The 20,517-nt window shown below is 27.1% G+C and overlaps 1 protein-coding gene across 1 annotated transcript in view; it reads left to right on the top strand.

The window, feature by feature from the left end:
- Positions 1-14,054, top strand: part of LOC114120322 (procathepsin L-like) — a 43,329-nt gene extending 29,275 nt beyond the window's left edge. Inside the window, exons 7-8 of the mRNA XM_027982194.2 lie at positions 11,920-12,080; positions 13,659-14,054. Of these exons, the coding sequence (XP_027837995.2) occupies positions 11,920-12,080; positions 13,659-13,899 (402 nt within the window). The 3' untranslated portion in view covers positions 13,900-14,054. The remainder of the gene's footprint in view (positions 1-11,919; positions 12,081-13,658) is intronic.
- The last annotated feature ends 6,463 nt before the right edge of the window (positions 14,055-20,517 follow it).

Raw genomic sequence — 20,517 nt, 5'->3', positions numbered from 1 at the left:
TTCTTAGGTGAGCGATGAGAGCGTATATTAAAATTGTACAACAGCTCAAATTATCAGCATTTCTTAGCTACCTAGAATTTAAGACTGACGGAATAGTAATCAATATTTTATTCATATTATACCTACCTAATAGTCTTATCACATTTAGTACTTTTAATATGTAATAAATAGTTTTCTATGTTTTCTTTTTTTTATACAAAATAATTGTATACTAACGTCATTGCCCATTGGTATTTATACATTATTATGATTTTATTGTTTTTATTTTATAAACCATCATTATAGACACCTAAATATTATACCTACACCGATTTATATATTAATCACTGTGGTTTCTCCGGTAATAGAAATCTACTGTATACACGTTTGTGCATTTTATAACTTTTATTATTATTTTGAGTTAAGGGCGTGAAAGTATCTTTGAATCTCGAGTTTAATTCTTATTTTAATCAACAATGGCGTGGGTCGTACATTTTTTGTGAAGTCCATAATAAACTATGTCGGTCGTCTGGCAGATATATAGTTTTAAATTACATTTGATACACTCGTAAATAACATTTACATCACGCATTCTTCAATTGGTTACCTGTTTGGCATTAAACTTTAATTAAAACAATTAAATTAATATGCCGAATTAAATTAAATCCAACATTCCAACCGATAACGTTGAATAAGCAGAATAATGATTTTATTATACAACTGTGTATTTGCTTTTACTTGAATAGACTTTTAAGTAAAAATGTATTTAGATTATGGATTGGTTAACCACAATAATATATTAGCATTTTGGGTAAAATATAATATTTACTGACAGTAACGCAAAAATGTCGTGTATAACTGCAGACAAAACAAAGATTATTCCCCAAACTCAATCAATTCTATGGTTGAAAAATCATCATTAATTTCTCATTGTATTTTATTTTTTCTTTATATTGTATATTTTTTTATTTATCCATGGATAAATTGAGATAATAAATTTATCCTTTGTGGATTGATTTATAGAGAATTCAGAGTGATATGTTAAACTAGACGTATAGCTGACTTCTAATAATAAATAATTTTTTATGAACTAAACATTTATTAGAATAGTTTATTATATAGTGTTATTATTTATGATTGACAATATTTTTTTTTGACTTCACCAAAGCCTCACTAAAAAAATAATTTGACGTTCATTCATCAACATTTTGAATATCGCGCGTTTAAATTATCAAACGTCACTAATGCTGTACCTCATATTAGTTGGCTGGCGTCAATAAACCGGCGTCAGACATATGCTGGGCCGTCACCTAGAAATAACAACAGCAAACAATAACAACAACAACAGTAATAACAACAACATAATAATTGAAAACAGAAACAACAACAACAACAACAGTAATAATAATGGCATGCCAACAGCAGCGGTCGTAATTAATCCGGAGATGGAGAGAGGAAACGTGCGTACGTGCATTGTAAGGGTGCAATTGACAGAACCGTAACGGCGACCGTTGACATGGCACTTACCCTTAACGTATACACTTGCGGTAGGTATATACGTACGTAATTGCACCGTTGGCCGATCGTGTCTGCTCTCTCTCGGCCTCCTCCCCGACCCCCGAAATGACCGAAACGATGTGTCAAATGTTTCAGAGCCCTTTAGTGATGAGTTTTTTTGGAGTGTGGGTAGACTAGAAGTTGTGAGGGTGCGAGTTTTCACGAAGGATGGACCGAAACGCTGCGAGCTATACGCCGTTTTCCTTGCGGCTGTGGGTTATTGATTGCCTCGCGTTCAACTACCCTCCTAGTTGCAGCACACCGCGACGGAATGGAAATGCGTTTCGACCGAATACATTATTATTCTACTGCGTGGACCTAAGAATTATTCATCACGTTTGATCCAAGTACAGTAAACTGGTTATAGATAACACTAGGGACGTATATAAGGTCAGATTCACACATGGGATTTTTTTATTACGCAATGTTCTGAGATTTTTTTGTAAAAACGGATTGAAGTTAATCAAAAAAGCATCAGCCAATATTATAAATTCAAAAACAATATATATATATGAAGTAAAGAAGTGTGTATTTATTTATTTTATATCATGTACCAAGATTTAGAACAAATTACATTGAAACAATTATTGTTGCTAGTTTTAAAATTATGTTTTATTACTGCTTAAGTATGAGTGTTTATGATTTAATGATTTTTGTTTTTTTTTCTATTATTTACGGTTAGTTTTTCTAGAGCTTATTTGTAGTACTTAATTTTATGATTTTTTCTGAATTGTTACACAATTTTGTTTTCATTTGAATAATGAACACAATTGATGTAAATATTATGTATAGTAAAATACTTTTATAATAATTAATAAAAAAAAAAAACCTTAAATCTCTTTCAAATTTTAAAATGTATATTCTGACATATTATGTTTGTACTGCTAATAAGCAGTATTAATTCTATCATATTTCAAAGTTAAATGGATTCTTTTTATTAATTAATAATTATATACCTAAATTGGTAAGCGTTGAAATTTTCGATTATTATTAAATTATTTATTTATTTGCTTCACTTGTAAAATTTTTACTATTTCGGTCAAATTCGTCCAATGAAACTCATGAAAGTAATGTAACAATTACTATTTTCAAATTGTATAATTACCTGGTATTCGAAATTCTAACTACCTATTCATTTTTAATCTATTTTATTACTACTATTAATAACATTAAAAAGTATATAACTACCATTTATGATAATGGTTCAAAAATTTATATTTTCTAAATAAATGTCAGCAAGCAATTTAAACAGGGATCCGACCAGAATCGTTTCTGGAATGTGATAATTTATTATTGCCCTCAGGTTTAATATTCTGCAAACGTGAGCAAAACGAGACGACAATAGTGCCAAACACAGCCGGTGCTTGTATCCGATATGGTTTTTTGTTTATTACCACGTTTCATAATATAACTTTAAAACCCGAGCGGGTTACGTCTGCTTAATAATTTTGAACACTTCTATTTGTTTTGTGATAAAACAAATGGAAATTCTTAAAATGAATGAAACATTAAATAGGTTGTGTCGGTTGTGGTATGCAAAATGTTACATTAATAGTTGCATTCAGATAAGAGTACCTAGTCTATTTGTTGTTGAAATAATTTTCGTTTATCAGTGTGGATTACTTTTAATTTATTTACGTTTTAATACAATTTAGTGATTCGATTCATTATGCAAGCAAACAAAACATTTGTGAATAATTTTAATAGCAATTTTGGTAACGAAATTAAAATCAACTAACAAGTTATTAATTATAGCTTGTCCAAATTAAAAGTCAGTCCTGAACCTGCATTATGGTAAAAAAAATATGTACGTTGTCAATATCAACAAAAGGGGGAAAGAATGTAACCGCTTTGCTACACAGTACCTATAATAAGAGTCGAGCATTACTATTCATACTCTGCAAATATAAGGTCTATGGAATCGTGTGTAGGTACTTCGTAATTGGATAGTTACTATGTAATAGATGTATTAAATGTTAACTCAGTGATAAACCCGTATTAATTCAATGGCCAGGTTACACATATCCGCATAGGTGTGTAAATAAATATTCATAAAATATATTAATATTACATTTCGATGGTCACTAATGTTAAAATTATTCATTTCAATAATAATATATTATAGGCAAGTACCTCTACTCTAACCGTTGACGTTTCGTTATCATTTTGAACATTTCGTGACAAGTTTAAAGTTGAATAATAATAATCGATCTCCACTGCCACGGCTATGATAGACGTGTCACTATGATGGGGAAGTCGAAATTATGAATAATTATTGTCGGCGTGTATATGGGTGATAATATATATTTTATACTCAATGCATGTACTACCGCTGCAAACATATAATTTAATAAAATAGGTAACTGACAAAAGTGAGCGAAATGCGATAACGGGGATTATCCATCCCTGTTCATAAATCTGAATTCAATTTCATTCCGACCTCAACAGTGTAAATAATCGGAGTTGACTCAGTATGTACCGAAATTAATTGTTGATAAATGTGCGAGACCGCTATGGATCTCCGCCGTGCAAAATTAATTGTCATCATCCTCGTTGGCCAAATTTGTGAAAACATTGCAATGATATTACAATAGAGTGATGGTACAATATTCATTTATTGGTTTGTTTAACCAAGTCCCGTACGGAAATAAAAAGTATTTTTAATTCTTTGTTAAAAATGTTCTAGTTCTGATGATCAATTATTGGATCGAAGGTGTAGTGTATAATAAATTATTTTTTTAATAACTTATCAACAACTGTTAAAATTATACTTTTTTTAAAAATATGGTTTGTAAATAGTTATAAAAAAAAAAATATTAAATAAACCATACAACCTACAATACATCCGATGAGGTGCATTACGCTAACTGTTAAAATGTATATGTATTGAGAATAAAGAGTAATACATTATAGGCTTTCACTGATTGTAAACGATTTTTAGTGAGTTATATAGATACGAATATTACATAGGTATCTAATAAATTTAAAGCATTAGCACCTACTTTGAACAAATACGTAATAGATAATTATTTTTCATACGTATAAATGTATAATAAACAAATTAATGACAATTGTTTACAATAGATCAGTTATTACCGCCCCCGAAGTTTTAAATTGAAGCATTTTTTCGACTAGTTATGCTGTACATAGACACAAAAACAAACAAAAAAGACATATATCATTGTAAAATTAACACATTCATCACTTCGTTCAGAATCTAATATAGAGCTATAGATATATTTACTTATAACTTATCTATTTTATAAAATATAAAATCAGATGATAGATAAGTTATAATTAATAAGTAGAAAAAATTATTAATTAACTAAAGTTATAGTAAAACATATATTTAAAATTATTCAAAATAATTACCTAATATGTATATCTTTAAGTCAATTTCAACTTAATCTTGTTTATTAGATTATATAGTTAGAAAAAAGCTGAACAATTTAAACTCTTTGTTGGATGTATACTTTTGCATGTTTTGTTGATTTCAGAAAAAAGTGCACATCTATTTATACTTCAATTGTTTATTTTTTTATTCATAAATAATATTTTCCACAATATGTATGTTGTTCTTTTAATATCACTAAATTTTATACTCAAATAACATTTACTTGAGTAAATACTAAGAAATATTTATTATATTATATTATAAATTATTATTATTATTCATAATCAAATACATTATACAGTGTGAAAGACAAAAAATGACATATTTAATTTTATTAACTGGCTGTAGATTTTATATCATAAAAAGTATTTACCTATGTTACGTGCAAAGTGGACAATCGAGCAATGCGATACGTTGCCCGGTCAAAATGTACTTCGCTCGTAGTAAATTGAGCATTGTGATTTGTGACTTGAGTATATAAAAAAAATAATAATTATTTAAAATCACAATAAATTATGAAATAGGATTATAGGAACCACTAAAAGAAAGTCGGGATACACTTTAATAATATAATCGTAATTAGTTTACTAAGTGTAAAAATAAATTAATTGTCATGGGGGACGGATATTTAGGACGCCTTAATCTAACAATTATTTCATTAAGGGAAGCAGCTAGGATATTTTTCAATTTAAAAGTACAAAGGTATGATAGATGTAATTACACTTATAAGTATTCAAATAAAAAATGTGAATGTAAGGCGTCAGAGTAAAAATGTAATTATAAAAAATGTCATTCCATTAATAATTGTTCAAACAAATAATGATATTACAATAATTTTTTTGTATTGAATCATTTTTTTTTTTTTTTGAACTTCAAACGCTTATATAATGTATAATAATTGCTGTCTGTATATGTTCACACCGTATTTCATTAATTTAATTATTGCATTATTGCATTTTATTGTGTTATAAAGTAGGCAGTAGTAATCAGTAGAATAATTTAATATTCTGAGAAATTTTTTTTTGAAGTGTTGATACAATTTTTTTAGCCCAATCAAAATAGTTTAAAATTTAATTCAAAGTTCCTCATAAGTTATTCTTATAGTGATTAAAAAATTATAAGAATACATAGGGACAATTTTTTTTATTAGCATTTGAAGTTCAAATATTGACAAAAATTCGTCAAAATCATGAATATTTGCAAATTATTTTGTAGGTATAATTCTTAAAAATGTTTGGATAACCCTCTGCATACACCTTTATACTTACTATCTTCCTGTTTTTATTGATGGCTTTGATAAATTTGTTTCTCTATTTTTGCTTTTGTTAAAACAGTCTTGGCATATTATGATTGTTATTCTCTTCTCTTTTTCCCAAAAGTTTCTTCTGTTCCCATTTTACCTGCTACGACGATAAATAACTTAAAAACGAAATTACAAACGATAAGTAAAATTAGATCAATATTCTATAGACTTTAATCCACATTTACACATAAATTGATTGAAACATAATTAAATTACTCTAATTTTAAATAAAAATTAAAAATAAAAAAGCTTCTATTAAAATTTGGCGAAATGTATCTTTCTTTGTATATTACTGTATTCATTATTCACCGTTTCGCCGATCAATGACTAAATTAATAAACATAGGTAGGTCTTACTGTAAGAATGATTACAATTTTAATACTTAACTATAATATAAATACCTATGCATTGAAATTGATTTATTATAGTATATATTACATTTTATTATTTTAATATGGTTAGCGTATTAATGATGTATAGGTATACATTCTCTTAGATGATTATAATGTTTTTATTAAAAGTATTAAACTTAAAACATTTTCTTGAAATGTATTATGCTTTCTTAAACGGGATTTTTCAAATTTTAAATTATATTCATGATTGTTGCGTCATTTATACTTCAGATATTACGCAAGATTAATAATAAATTTATAATTTTTGCTAAGTTATTACCACTTTAAAATTATACAAGTATTTTAATTAAAATATTCATAGAGTAAATAGTTTGTGCATATTTTAGTAACGTTATTGAGCTTGTATTTTAGTTGAAATATTCTTATTAATGTATGATAATATTAACATTTCTTTGTAAAATTATAATAATATGAGAACTTTAATGTTTCGGGATTGTGATCAAGAAATATTTGTGTAAATAATTAGGAACATAATATGTTTTATCGCACTTATACTCTTTATTTTTAAGTTTTATAAAATTTATACATTTTATAACTATTTGAACCCATTGGCTTAGTAAAACTATTCTTCTGAGATATTATTATCGGAAGAACATATATTTTTATAAACGATATTGTATAATCATAATACGTACCATTTATGTTTGTTATTTAATTTAATTGCAATCTAATTTTTTTCTGTAGATTGGTGAATTCAATTATTAAATTTCATCACTCGATTTATTGTTAATAGGTACCTACTATGTTTTTTTAAAGGTAGGCAATTAATTAGGTAAGTTAAAAAAGTAAACTTTAAAGGTTAGGTACAGACGTACAGTAGTTTTGACATTTGAGATTAATTCGAATTCTGTGAAAATGTATAAGAAATTTTCGATATAGCATTTTAGAACTTTTGTTGTTTTAGATTCTGAGTGGAGCATTGAATGTATTGATTTTATCATGTTTTTTATTCATATATGAGTACATGATAAGTTGTCAATAAAATGCTTCGATTTCCAAAAATGGGAGTTGTTTGAATGTCAAATTGGATTTAATTTATAATTTATATTAGTAAGGTCAAATATAAAAATGTTTAGTATTTATATGACTGTAGGTACCTTCTTGAAACTTTCACTAAATCCTATCTTATCGTTTTTTATTTACAACCAGATTATTAAAATATTTTGATTCCTACTTTTTTTAAGCTATTAACAAACGTAAGAAATTTTTTAGTTTTTTTTGTATAGATGTCGATAAAAACATTATTTGCTGGGTATAAATTCTTAAAAATGTAGTACAAAGCTTAGTAAGTTACGAATATTCTCTTTAAAAAAATATCGAAAATGTACAATTCTTTTCTTTTTGTATCTAATTTTTTAAAATGTTATGCAAGATTCATCATAAGTAGTTCATACTATAACTATAAAATTTAAAAGATAATTATTTTTTAATATAATTTTAAGTTCATTATAATTTGTACGAAATTACTTATTTAAACGATAAATAACGATAAAATAATTATTTTGTTAGGTGTTATTTAAAAACTTTATTCGCGGGAACTTAAGCTTTTATGCATTTTATATTATCACGAATTCGGAATTTCACTAGGTATTCGAAATAATATTTATTTATAGGTACCTACTATAATTCTATTTTCACTGTTATATGGTATTTACTGTAAGATATTATTATATGTTGTGTTATATAAGTTGATGCGATAATATAATATAGATTTTATTTAAGATTAAAAGTTACGACACCATCTTCTCTTAAGCTTCCTTCAGGAACTGTGTTTGAGTCAAGTGCTGAGATTAGTATAGGTTAAGGTGATTATATAACTGCGAACGATAACGTTTGTGTATATATTTGATATACATAATTGAGGACATTTCTGAGACAATTTTGAATGTTTTGATGTGTAGGTCTGTGTTAAGCGTATGATTGGATACTTACTGTAATATTAAAGGTAAAATAAATAACTTTAATAGCTATATCAAAAACAAAAAAAAACCACTTGATGATGTATAGGCTGATAGACTGTTTCCGCTTAGAATCTTTTTTTTTGTATACAAATATAATGTATAACTTAATTCAAATTTAACACACCTATAATACTGACCCACTCGACACCTAATGTACAGCAGAATGGTACCCACTTACAAATCTGTTTTTCTTTGATACTTATAAATACATTAATAAACTTTAATTGCAACTGATTCACCTTACTCCGAAAGTTAAGTTTGGTTAAACTTCGAAAATCTTCAAAAAATAACTGTTCGGTAATGGTTATGTCACAACCTTAGAGCCCTAGAATAAATAAGTACATAAAAAAAAATACTAGCTAATAAATATAACCAACAATAGTTTATTTAAGAATAATAAAAAGTTTAATAACATAATAAATTCAGTATAAAATTATAGATAGGTAGGTAGTACAATATTAAGTATAGAGTAAAATGAAAAATATCATAAACTTTTAATTAGTAATATACTAATATATTACATAACTACATATATTTTAATTTACTTAATTAATTTTAAAAGTTTCTTGTAAAATAATAACTTAGTTTTTTTGCTATCTTGTTCTGTCTTGTCACTAAAATAAACCCAAACAAACCAATAAAATAAAATTGAATAAAAACCAGATTCTGAAATTCGCTCATACCTTCCAATTTTAACTTATATTACGTAATACGTTTGTGAACTAATTTTATATATACTCTGTTAATGAAGTAATATCAGTATAATATTATGTAATGATTATGTAATGATATATACAAGGCAATTTAAAAAAAAAAAAACAATTTTAGATCCCTATGCATTGTATATTTATTATTTTTATTTATCTAAGAAACTAAGGCTGGACAAAATATTAGCATAGACGAAATTTCCAATGTATTTAAACTTAATTGTGCTTACCGATCATAAATATTTAAACGTCTTAGCACCTATTTTATACAAAAATTAAATATGTAAACTGTATATATAATTATTAATTAACTTATATTTATTTAGAACTCTAAACGATTGACACAATTTATTAAATATGATATGGTAATTATTAAATAATTACATTTAACAAACTACAGAAACTTAATACCAGTTACCTTAGGTAACTAATAAAAAATAAAAAATAAGCTTATATATTTTAGAGATAAAAGATTAATCTACCCATATTTCCAGGTATTGATTTATGTTGTATAATTTTGGTTAGTGCATATTTATAAAATAATTTATAAGCTCATTAATTCACGCAAGATTTTCCATTGTATCTTTATAGAATGAAATTGGTTTATTTTAATGTATAATTATTATTTATATATTCACTGAATCTGATCCGCTTGTCTTGTTTATTTTAAACATACAAACGGCACTATACAGTAAATCCAATGTTAAACCTTAGAATTATTTGTTTTCAAATATTTTTTTTACTTATATTCATTCACACAAAATATTGATTTATGCTTTTCGTTTTTTTTTTTTTTTTATATATAAATAGCTTCAAAACACTTTTTAGAGCAAATTTGTATAACAATTTTAATATTTGTATACATATTTTTGTGTATATAGATGTGGGATATGCATTGTTGAATTTATTATTTATATTATTTTTCTGAGCTAGTACCACTTTTCACTTTTAAAACACATAATTTCAATTGTTCGCAATTCTGAACTAAACCAACATCACAGCAAAGAACATAATTTTTTAGATTTTAGAATATAGTTTGAAAATCGATTTCTTTTATGAGAACAGTTTTTATTATCAGAAAATACGTATAAGACATCACTAGGAGGTAAATAACAGAAACTAAAGAAAAGCTTTGGCTATGTTCCAATATCTGAATTTTTGTAAAGTTTTATTTTTATTTTATAAACGATTTATTTGTTTGCTATCGCCTGAACCAACTGCATACAAAATTGAATGTTTTTATTATTATTATTATTATTCATTATCCAAAAAATCAAGCTTTTGTAAACTAAAAGGATTAAATTTAGTATTGTTTTTCTTAACCTCTATATAATTATAATATTTTTTATTAATTTTTAAAATTGATCTAAATTTTATATACATCAATGGGTGTAGCCCACACCTTGAATAGTACGTATCCATAATTTATCAAAATTTATCAAATTTATCAAAATTATTATACTGCAATTTTTTTTTATTATTATATTCATCTAATATTGGAGAATTGTCGAAAAAGGTAATGTTTGAATTATTTAATAAAAGTTAAAAATTACACTTATAAATATTTGTTTTGGCTTGAGCTCGTTCATGTTGAAATGAAAAATAAGTGAACTATATAAATTAATTTTTATTGGATTATAAATAATTTGTAATAATTGACTTATGTGCTTTACATTATAATCGCTAATGAAGCAATTAGCTGTCGTATTACGATCACGATATTGACCAGTACCGTCACCAAGGCGACGTTAAGGTGAGACTGATGACGAGTGCCTTTTATTACTTTACCTCGTTTAGTATGACTAGAATCGAATTTTGTTTATTATTTTGGTGATCATATTCGATAAAAACTTACATTAAACAATACTTAAATCGTGATATTTATTTGTCATTTTAAAATACTATTACATTTTTTAAATTTCCTTGCACCTAATATACTACAATATTAAGCGTCTAAGCCTTAAGATAAGTTAATACATAATTCTAAATTAACATAAAAATATAGTCTACTTGAATATAATATACACAATTATTATAATAACGAAACATATTATATATTATATAATCCATAATAAAAATAAAAAAAAATAAAAATAATGCTATAAAAACTTATATATATATATCGGCATATTCCTTCCTTTTTTATATTGATCAATTAAACTATGGTTTTTTTTGTCTCATTAAAATTTGGGTTTACGATGTTTTTGGTTCCTCGATGCTTCTTAATTTCTAATAAACGTCAGTTTGCACTATAGTTAAAACATTATTTAACCATTTTGAAATAGATGATAATATTATCTGTTGATAGATATTATTTATATTATTTATTATATAATATTTTAATTATATTACCGAAATATAAAAACTGAAATTTATAGTGACAGAAAATGGAAATATTATTAGTATTATTTATTATTCTGACGGTGAACAAAAAGATCAATTTTAGCCGAAAATGGTAACACCCAAAAAAATTGCGTTAAACATAAAATAATATAATGTGTTAAAAAATAGCTTATTTTAATAAATATTAGGTTAAATTTTAAGTAAATTCTTAACAAAATATACGTATTATCACACATTTTTAATTTTATTAATTTTGTTATAGAAAACCTTGTGTCGTTTCAAAAAGTTTAGAGCCGTACTTCAGATTTCAAAAATTTCAATACTGCCACCATCCGATGAACACGCGCTACAAGCAGCTGTGGCGTTTGTAGGACCAATCAGTGTATCAGTAAATGCGAGTCCAAAAACATTTCAACTGTATTCGTAAGTATATCCGTCATGTTGCCGGAAAAGATTTATGATAATTCCTTGCTAAATTACAATTATTTTGGTATTGTCGTTGTTGACTAGTCATTGTCAACATTAACTGATTATCATCTTCTCCGTAACATACATATTATACACATATTTTTAAGGATCTGATTTTTCATTTACATAAAGTTTTTAATCATAAACTTCATACATATATATGACTTATAATTTTTTTTTACATATCTTTTACTAAACAAATTATAAATAATTGTTATTAATTAATTATCTATAAGGTACTAATTTAAATGCCATAAAAAGTATCAAAACATGCTTTAAAGAATTAACCAAAAATGTCTTCAACACAATGATGATCTTTAAAAATGACCAAAATAGGTAATCAATTAGGAAAACGACTGATTTGTAAAATTTCTTATTTAGAAATACATATTGAATTCAGCCTTAATTCTTAAAAGATAGCTTAAAAATCATTATCCAGTTATCAACTTCAGTTGATGTGTTTTTTTATAGTTTTATGTTTGATATTCGTAGAATTTCTAAGACCTCAATTTGAAATTCTTTATGAAGAAATGTGATTATGTCAATTCACTATATGCTACAAACCTCTTTTCGGGGCATTGGTTTGATGGAATTTCTATTAATTCTAATTTTCAAAAAAAAATTTTAAAATGTCCATTTCAAAAGGTATTATCTTTTATTGATCCATGACGAATTGTGAAAACTGTGAAAACAATTTGATATGTCGATATTATGCCACATTGCAATATATGTTACACAATATTTAAAATTTAAATACTACCTGTTTTGATTTTAATAAATTGTATTGTTTATTCCACCGTACTTCTTATTTTTTGCTCAACTTCGCTAAACCTATTTTTAACTTAAAATAATTAGATTATTTTAATCTCCTAAAAATAAAACAATATTATTGAGACTTGTTAATAGGTTTTTACTAAAGATTACTATATTATAATATATATTCTAAAGAGAAGCAGAGAGTATTACTTACATTATACATTATTATATATAAGTTATATAGCTATATGGGTAAGTTAACATGAACCTTTTATACCTATTAATATCGAACGCCGTATCCAATTTACCACAAGCAGATTCCATAAAACGGGCATCAATTTTCACCGAAGATTGTTAATAATTAAATACTTAAACATAGCTTTCGGCGTTGCAATTATGATACATATATACTACACACTTTAAACTAAATGATAAATAATATTATAAACTTATGAATAGTACTAATATATTTTTAAATTCCTTTTTTCAACTACACAACAAGATCACATTGAAAGTGCTACGTCGTTTAAATAATTATTGTGATAACCTGCAATCGCAGTGCCCTGCGGTCTGCACAGAGATCACTACACCTAAGAGTTAAAGTGGTTTTACCTATCTTCTAAACGTTTTAAACAGTCTCAAATAGAAATGGATATTAGTTAAGTTTAAAAACATGTCATGGTAAATAAATGTATTTTAATTTGAAATTTTTTTTAAATTAGCAAGTATAATATATCGTGTATATTGTTCAAATATTTCTATGGAATATTCTTTTAGATCCGGAGTATACGATGACCCAGTCTGTTCGTCCAACACCGTTAACCACGCCATGTTGCTAGTCGGGTACACGAAGAACGCTTGGATTTTGAAAAACTGGTGGAGCTCGAAATGGGGTGACAACGGTTACATGTATTTGGCCCGTGGAAAGAACCAGTGTGCTGTGTCCGCCTATGCTGCTTACGCTACCATATTATTGCCAAGTCATCGATCGCAGCCTTCGACGCATCCTCATGGTTGACCGTGGCACTAAATTTTCTATTTACTCAATAAGTTATAGTTGGAGTCAGATTTATTTATATGAACCAAACATGCATTAGATAAATATGGTTTATTATTTAAAAAAAAATAATAATCTTTTCATTTAAAATATAATAAAATAATTGTATGTACAACTTTAAATTTAACATTTTATAAATAGAAATTAATTTCACATCAAAAAATTTGAACGAAGCGTCGGTGAATTTTTTTAATTTTCAGGATTCAGGATTTTTTTGCATGGTATCAAATTTTAGAAATGTTGCAAAATATTACTATATGTTTAACTTTTCTAAATATACAACTAACAGTGGCGTATCTAGGATTCATTTTACGGTGTTTTAACATTTAATAGTGTCATGGAAGGTAGGGAGGAACCCTCACACCTCCCATAATACATTAACGAAAATCATATATTGATATAAATTATTATTGTAATTAGTATATGTAAGTTGTTTAATACTTTTTTATTCTAAAGCATATAAAATAAATAATAATAATACTAAGACAACAATACTATAACATAATACATACAGCCGATGGAGGGTGTTCTAACACCCCCCCCCCCTAAATACGCCACTGCCAACTAACATTAAACAATAATAATAATAAAATAATAAATAGATATGCTATTGTCACTATTTCTATTAGGAAATTATGGGTAATACCTATAGACTAATTTTTCAAACATACTAATTACTAGTTTCAAGTAATGGTAATAAATATAATAATAAAGCTAGTAAATATGCGCTTAATAAGTTTTAATCAACGTTAATCGAAACGTTGTACCCACATATGTATCTCCATGTTACTAACGTGCGACATAGAAAATGTATATTCAGCAGATTCTCTTTTATGTTGATAGCTCTAATATTAGAGTAAATTGGTTTATTATAAGACTTAACCAAATTATCAAAATTAATTTTTAAATGTGGCACAAAATACATGTTATATTTGTATATTTTGGCTCAAATTACATAAATACTTAGATGTACCTATTGGTGGCGTAACTTTCAAGTAATACAGTTGGTGCAAAATACCATCAACCCTTTATCTCTCACCGTTACATTATTTAATATTTACTACCCCCCAATTGTCAATTTGTCATATTATTTTATAAAAGATAGATAAGAAATTATAAAATAAGTTTGGTAATGAACAATTTAGAAATATTTATTTATTTTAATCAGTATGCAAAAAATATAACCCGCTTACACCTTCTTATGTGATGATAGAAATTATACGAAATATACCTCAGCAAATAAATTTGGTCCCAAAATCTTTTTTATACAACTTGAGTCCTGATAATTATTAACAACTACACTATGATATCGATGATGTTGATATTTCATTTAATGATTCCCTATGAATTAATTTTGATGGTTTATCGTAAATATCGCCTATTGCCTTTTATTTTAAACTATCGCTTAATAAAAGCTCGAGTATTAAAAATTTTAACAGAATTACTGTTATACTCTCTAGCACGCTTAGTATTTCATTTTTACTTTTTAACTTAATGTATGACGTCCATAGATTTTTTACAAGATATCCAACGCTGTATTTTATTTTTTTTAATATTTTTTGAAAACAGAACAGCGCACGATGGTCAACGAGACAATCGAAACACATACCAACCGTATAGGTACATTTATTTCATAAGTTAATATATGATAGATAATTGTCATTATACTCATATCGGTTGTTGAATTATATAATTATATACTAGTTTGTAACTGAAAAAAAAATTTCGGTGGGGTCCAACATTTTTTTTAAATATATAGATATATAACACTTGATATTATTATTGTCTATAATTTATACGTTAAATATTTCTACTTTTAAAAATTTCGGGGTCTCCTAGTTATGTCCTTGATTATATAATATATTGATATCAAATAATTGTAATGCAATTAGTATATAGTTGAATATAGAAACCGGGAGACAATTCGTATTCAGTCAAGTATACATTATACCCTTGGAAGTAGGTACCATACTACCATAAATGCAATTTTACCGCTTGGTCAATCTAATTCAATAATCAATATAATTTAATCTATTTTACAATCTCGTGAAATTCATATCATTATATAATATTGGTTGTGTTAGTGGCGTACACAGGATTTTAGTAATGTGGGTCTGCCTCACTTACGAGAGACCCTGTGCAGAAGTTTGAATCAACTATATAGGTATTACGAAATCGTTCACTGAGCTCGCGATTCAGATTATTTATATCACATTTTGATACCTTTATTAATTTATACTTCAATGCTCAGTCTTTGCATCTTTATCTTTATACATCTATTTTTCATAATACTCGTGTGCTTATAAATTTATAACAATTTATTTTATAGAAATATTCTTGATTATGTATACATTGTTTGAATAATTATTATTTTATCATTGATTATTGTAATATTGCACATATTTTCTTCAAATAAAAAATATGTTATGTAATATTTAGTTTATCGTTTTGAAGGGCCATATTTTACTGAGAAGAAAATCTAGGGTCCACTGACCTCCCAAACCCTCTCCCTTTGCGGCATCCGGTCTCCTGAATAGTGTATTATATAGTACTGTATAGTGTATATATTATTTAATAGTTGTTTACAATAAATTGTTTTGCGTGACATCTTAGAATCTTTGTAAGGTCGGTAGGTCATGTGATCAAGTTAATATTTGGTTGTGTACAGAGGATAAAAATGTAAGTAATAAAAATCAATGTATTAATGCTGTAAGGATTACATACTGTAAATCTGATGTATTTTAATCGTATAAAATCGAAAAAAGTTTCAAAATAATAATATGCTTAGTATATTTAATATTATTTACTTACCGCTTTTGGTGTTGTACAATAGGTATGTAGAACCTATATCAGGGGTGGCCAAACATTTTTTTGGTCACGATCTACTAAAAATATACTTCGCCTTCGATGATCGACTTCCATGAAAAAATTTTTTATTATTGAATAACTTTAATTATTAAGACATATATTATAGGGCGCGTGGCCGCAAAAATAAATTCTAACATGATCGACTTTGAAATCGTCCGAGGTCGACTGTTTGGCCGTCCCTGTAGTGTACTATTAGTAAGAAAATGTCGGTTTAATGTTTAGTAGATACACTTACATCTACTAAGTACTATACAATAATAATAAAAAAAAAAACATGTACCTACCAGTCCTACCAGAATAGTATAAAATAAACTAAAAACAATTTTCAAACGATCATATTATTTGCAATTGAATATGGAAAATGTCTAAGATTTAAATTTAGGTACTTACACATTGTTGTCTAACCACATATATTCGTATTTCATATGAATTAATTTTAGTACTGATGTAATATTTCGTTCTATATATTGTAGGATATACCAATTATGATTAATAAAGTTTACAATACCTTAGGAAAACTTATTAATTAGTTATTCCTAGTAATAATTAACCAATTAATTTAATGCATTAGGTTAATATTTTCAATATAATATACTAATATATTTTATGCCCTTTCGGCATATAGAGTTCTGTATCGTATCACGCAGTAATAGTAGTCACAACGTAGGATATAAACAACAGCATTAAATAGCATTTATATTAAGTATCAATTTTAAGGTCCGTAATATTGAAAGTAGTCCTATGACAACGTCCTGTGGGGCTTGTTTCCAGTGGTAGGTACCTGATTGTTTATTGCATCTTTATATAGATTATGATACTGCTGTGAAATCTGGTTGTTTCGAATCTAAAATATTATACATGTACATTCATAAATAAATACACAACCTAATGATATAATAATAATGTATACACTGTGTAGTTGATCCTCGGAGATAATATCGGGTCATATTCGCTTTATATGCTGGTTTATTTTTTTATTACGATTAAATATAACTGTATAATACATGACAATAGTTTGTAATAAATTGTATTGTATTATTTTTTTTAACCCAAGCGCAAAAAATTTGAACCTTTTCTACGTCTATATTACGAGAAGTGCAGTTTGCTAACTTCCTTTTCACAAACACTTCTGCTATAAATTGTATTAAACTATATTCGTGTTAATTATTGAAGTTTGAAACTTAAAATAGAATATTTTTTTTCCTATGTTTGTAAATATTTAACACAGTATTATAATATGTATAGTGTATTTTTTATTAATTTCTAACTATTCCACGTTGTTAGTTATTAATTATTTATGACAATTCATCACTTACAAATTTAAAACTACAAGTTACAACATATAGGAGATACCTTGCTTTTAATATTTCCGCTTAAGCAACCTACATAATCATATTTTTCACAAAATTGCTCTTAAAGCAAAATACACCTTTCTACCTAACATTTGTAGAATAAGATCGATTTTTGCCGATTTAACAATGGGAGGAGGATACGTTTGGTTGCATTTACCCAAAACAAATAACACTTTAGGGCATAAATGAATACAACGTTTGAGCACATATTTTTTTCCAATTTCATAAGTTTCCCAATATATTTGTACAAACTTTTGTTTTTCTTCAATTTCTTTATTTCATTAAATTGTTTTTTTTCTTTCAATTCTATTTATTTTTAAATTGGTCTCCGTTTGAATTTCCATCAATATGTTTACAACAATTTGATGATTTGCATGTTGTGTATAAAATTGTCGGTTATTATTTTAATGGAAAGATTCAAGCCATTAGTTGTTCTTGTGTATGAAAATTACTCCTTAGAGCAAATAAGAAGTGAAAATTGTAAATCTTCAGTTACATAATTGTCCAATATATAATCAGTAAAAGCTGTCATATTGGACAGAATATAACCAGACATGCTCAAAATAATCATGTTCAACCTACCTAATCGGACGGTAAAAAACTCAACCCAAAAAAATGTTGAAGCCAAACCTCTGTATTTGTTTTCTGGTGTACTTTTTCAACAGATGTTCCCTACTTTTGTTAAATTTATAGTCGCCAATTACAACGCATAAATTATCTTTTTGAGTTTCAGATTTGTCATAGGTTTTCAATTCCATAGTAATATACAAAACTTACAAAAATATAATACATATTTTTAATACGTTCGTTGTCCACTCACGAAAGCTTTATGCACAATGTTCATAAACTATAATCAAACGACGAATACATAATCAGTACTAGCAATAGTAATATAATTTTTTTTTTATAATTTTGTCATATTATAGTTTGTTTGTATAATATCACACTTATTCTGTGCCTAGGTATATATAGTGCATAGATTTATACAATAAATGATTACCCGTGCCCACCGAACGAAATTCTCATTCCCGCATATGTCTATCCCACAACATCTGTTCTATCTTACAACAATATACAATTTTAGCGAGCGTCTAAAATCAATTTTGTTTTTTAATTACACAGACTTCTTAAATTGCATTATCACTTTAGGCCGGGGATATTCACGGCGGATTCCACCGCGTTTCAATCACCACGGAATCCGCGTCATTTTCCGTCAAATTAAAAATGCATTTATATCGGAGTAGCTATACACGACGGATGTGATATGCCGCGGACAAACGCCGAAGTAATAAAAACGCAAACTCCCTAATTTTACATTATTTCAAAATAAGGATGGGCTATACTGGTGTAAAAAATGCCGCGTATAGCACCAGCCTTAAGTGATAATGAAATTTAAGAAAATATTTAGCTTAGGTACGTTATTCTACAGCGTAAGGTGTATTGATTCTAATGGGTTTTTTTAAAAAAATTCCAAAATTAAAGGTGACCGGTAAGGTAGAAATGTTCCGGAATGCCGAATAAATAACATCAAAACATGTGATTTTAAATGTAAGTGCATAATATAATAATTCGGCCCAAACAGAAATATTACACAGCATTATGCCATTATTCGTGTTAAATTAGAAAGTCGGAAACGTGCGCATTTACTTAAAGTTATTATATAATTAAAATTAAATAGAATAAGTAATACTTATCTTCAAGTAGTGTCAAAGTACTGCCACAAAAAATTACGAACACGGTCAAATCAGTATGACGATCGAGACTCGATAGACGAAAATGCACCGTGGTAGTACACTGATTGTATAGAGCACGACTAAAGATATTTTTATTACTCTATGTGTCCATGATGCGAATCGCCCCTACACATGATATGATCTGGTCGGGCCGACAGGATAAATTGGTCGGATCAACTGCAATATCAGGTCGTGTGTAGACGTGTCATCTGACAAACGTCTTGTCGGGTGGCCAAGCCATCCGACCGCCCGACAAAACATGCGAACACTATTGGGATTTAAAATTCATCTGACCAAGTCGTGCAGAGGTCGTGTCGTCTGTACACAACACGCCTGGTTTGGCCAGGCTATTTGTCGGGCCGACCAGATCATATCGTGGGGACTATACTTATCAAATATCAGTAGCGAAAAATCACGCCATTATCACCACAGAATAAGTTGAATTTAATCCGTGCCACGATTTAAACTGCCGGGCGAGTTTCAACCTCCTAATGCACTGTTCGTATCGTTATTATTGTTACAAAGTTATTATTCTGGTGCAAGGAGTGTAATTATTAATTATAGTAATTGTACTTATCCAGTAGCAAATAAATATCTATATCTTTAAAAATGCGTACAAGTGGGTT

Source organism: Aphis gossypii, chromosome X (assembly GCF_020184175.1).
Source record: "Aphis gossypii isolate Hap1 chromosome X, ASM2018417v2, whole genome shotgun sequence".
NCBI classification, from domain to species: domain Eukaryota; kingdom Metazoa; phylum Arthropoda; class Insecta; order Hemiptera; family Aphididae; genus Aphis; species Aphis gossypii.
The sequence above is the reverse complement of the archived record's forward strand: the minus strand, read 5'-3'. Positions and strand labels throughout refer to the sequence as shown.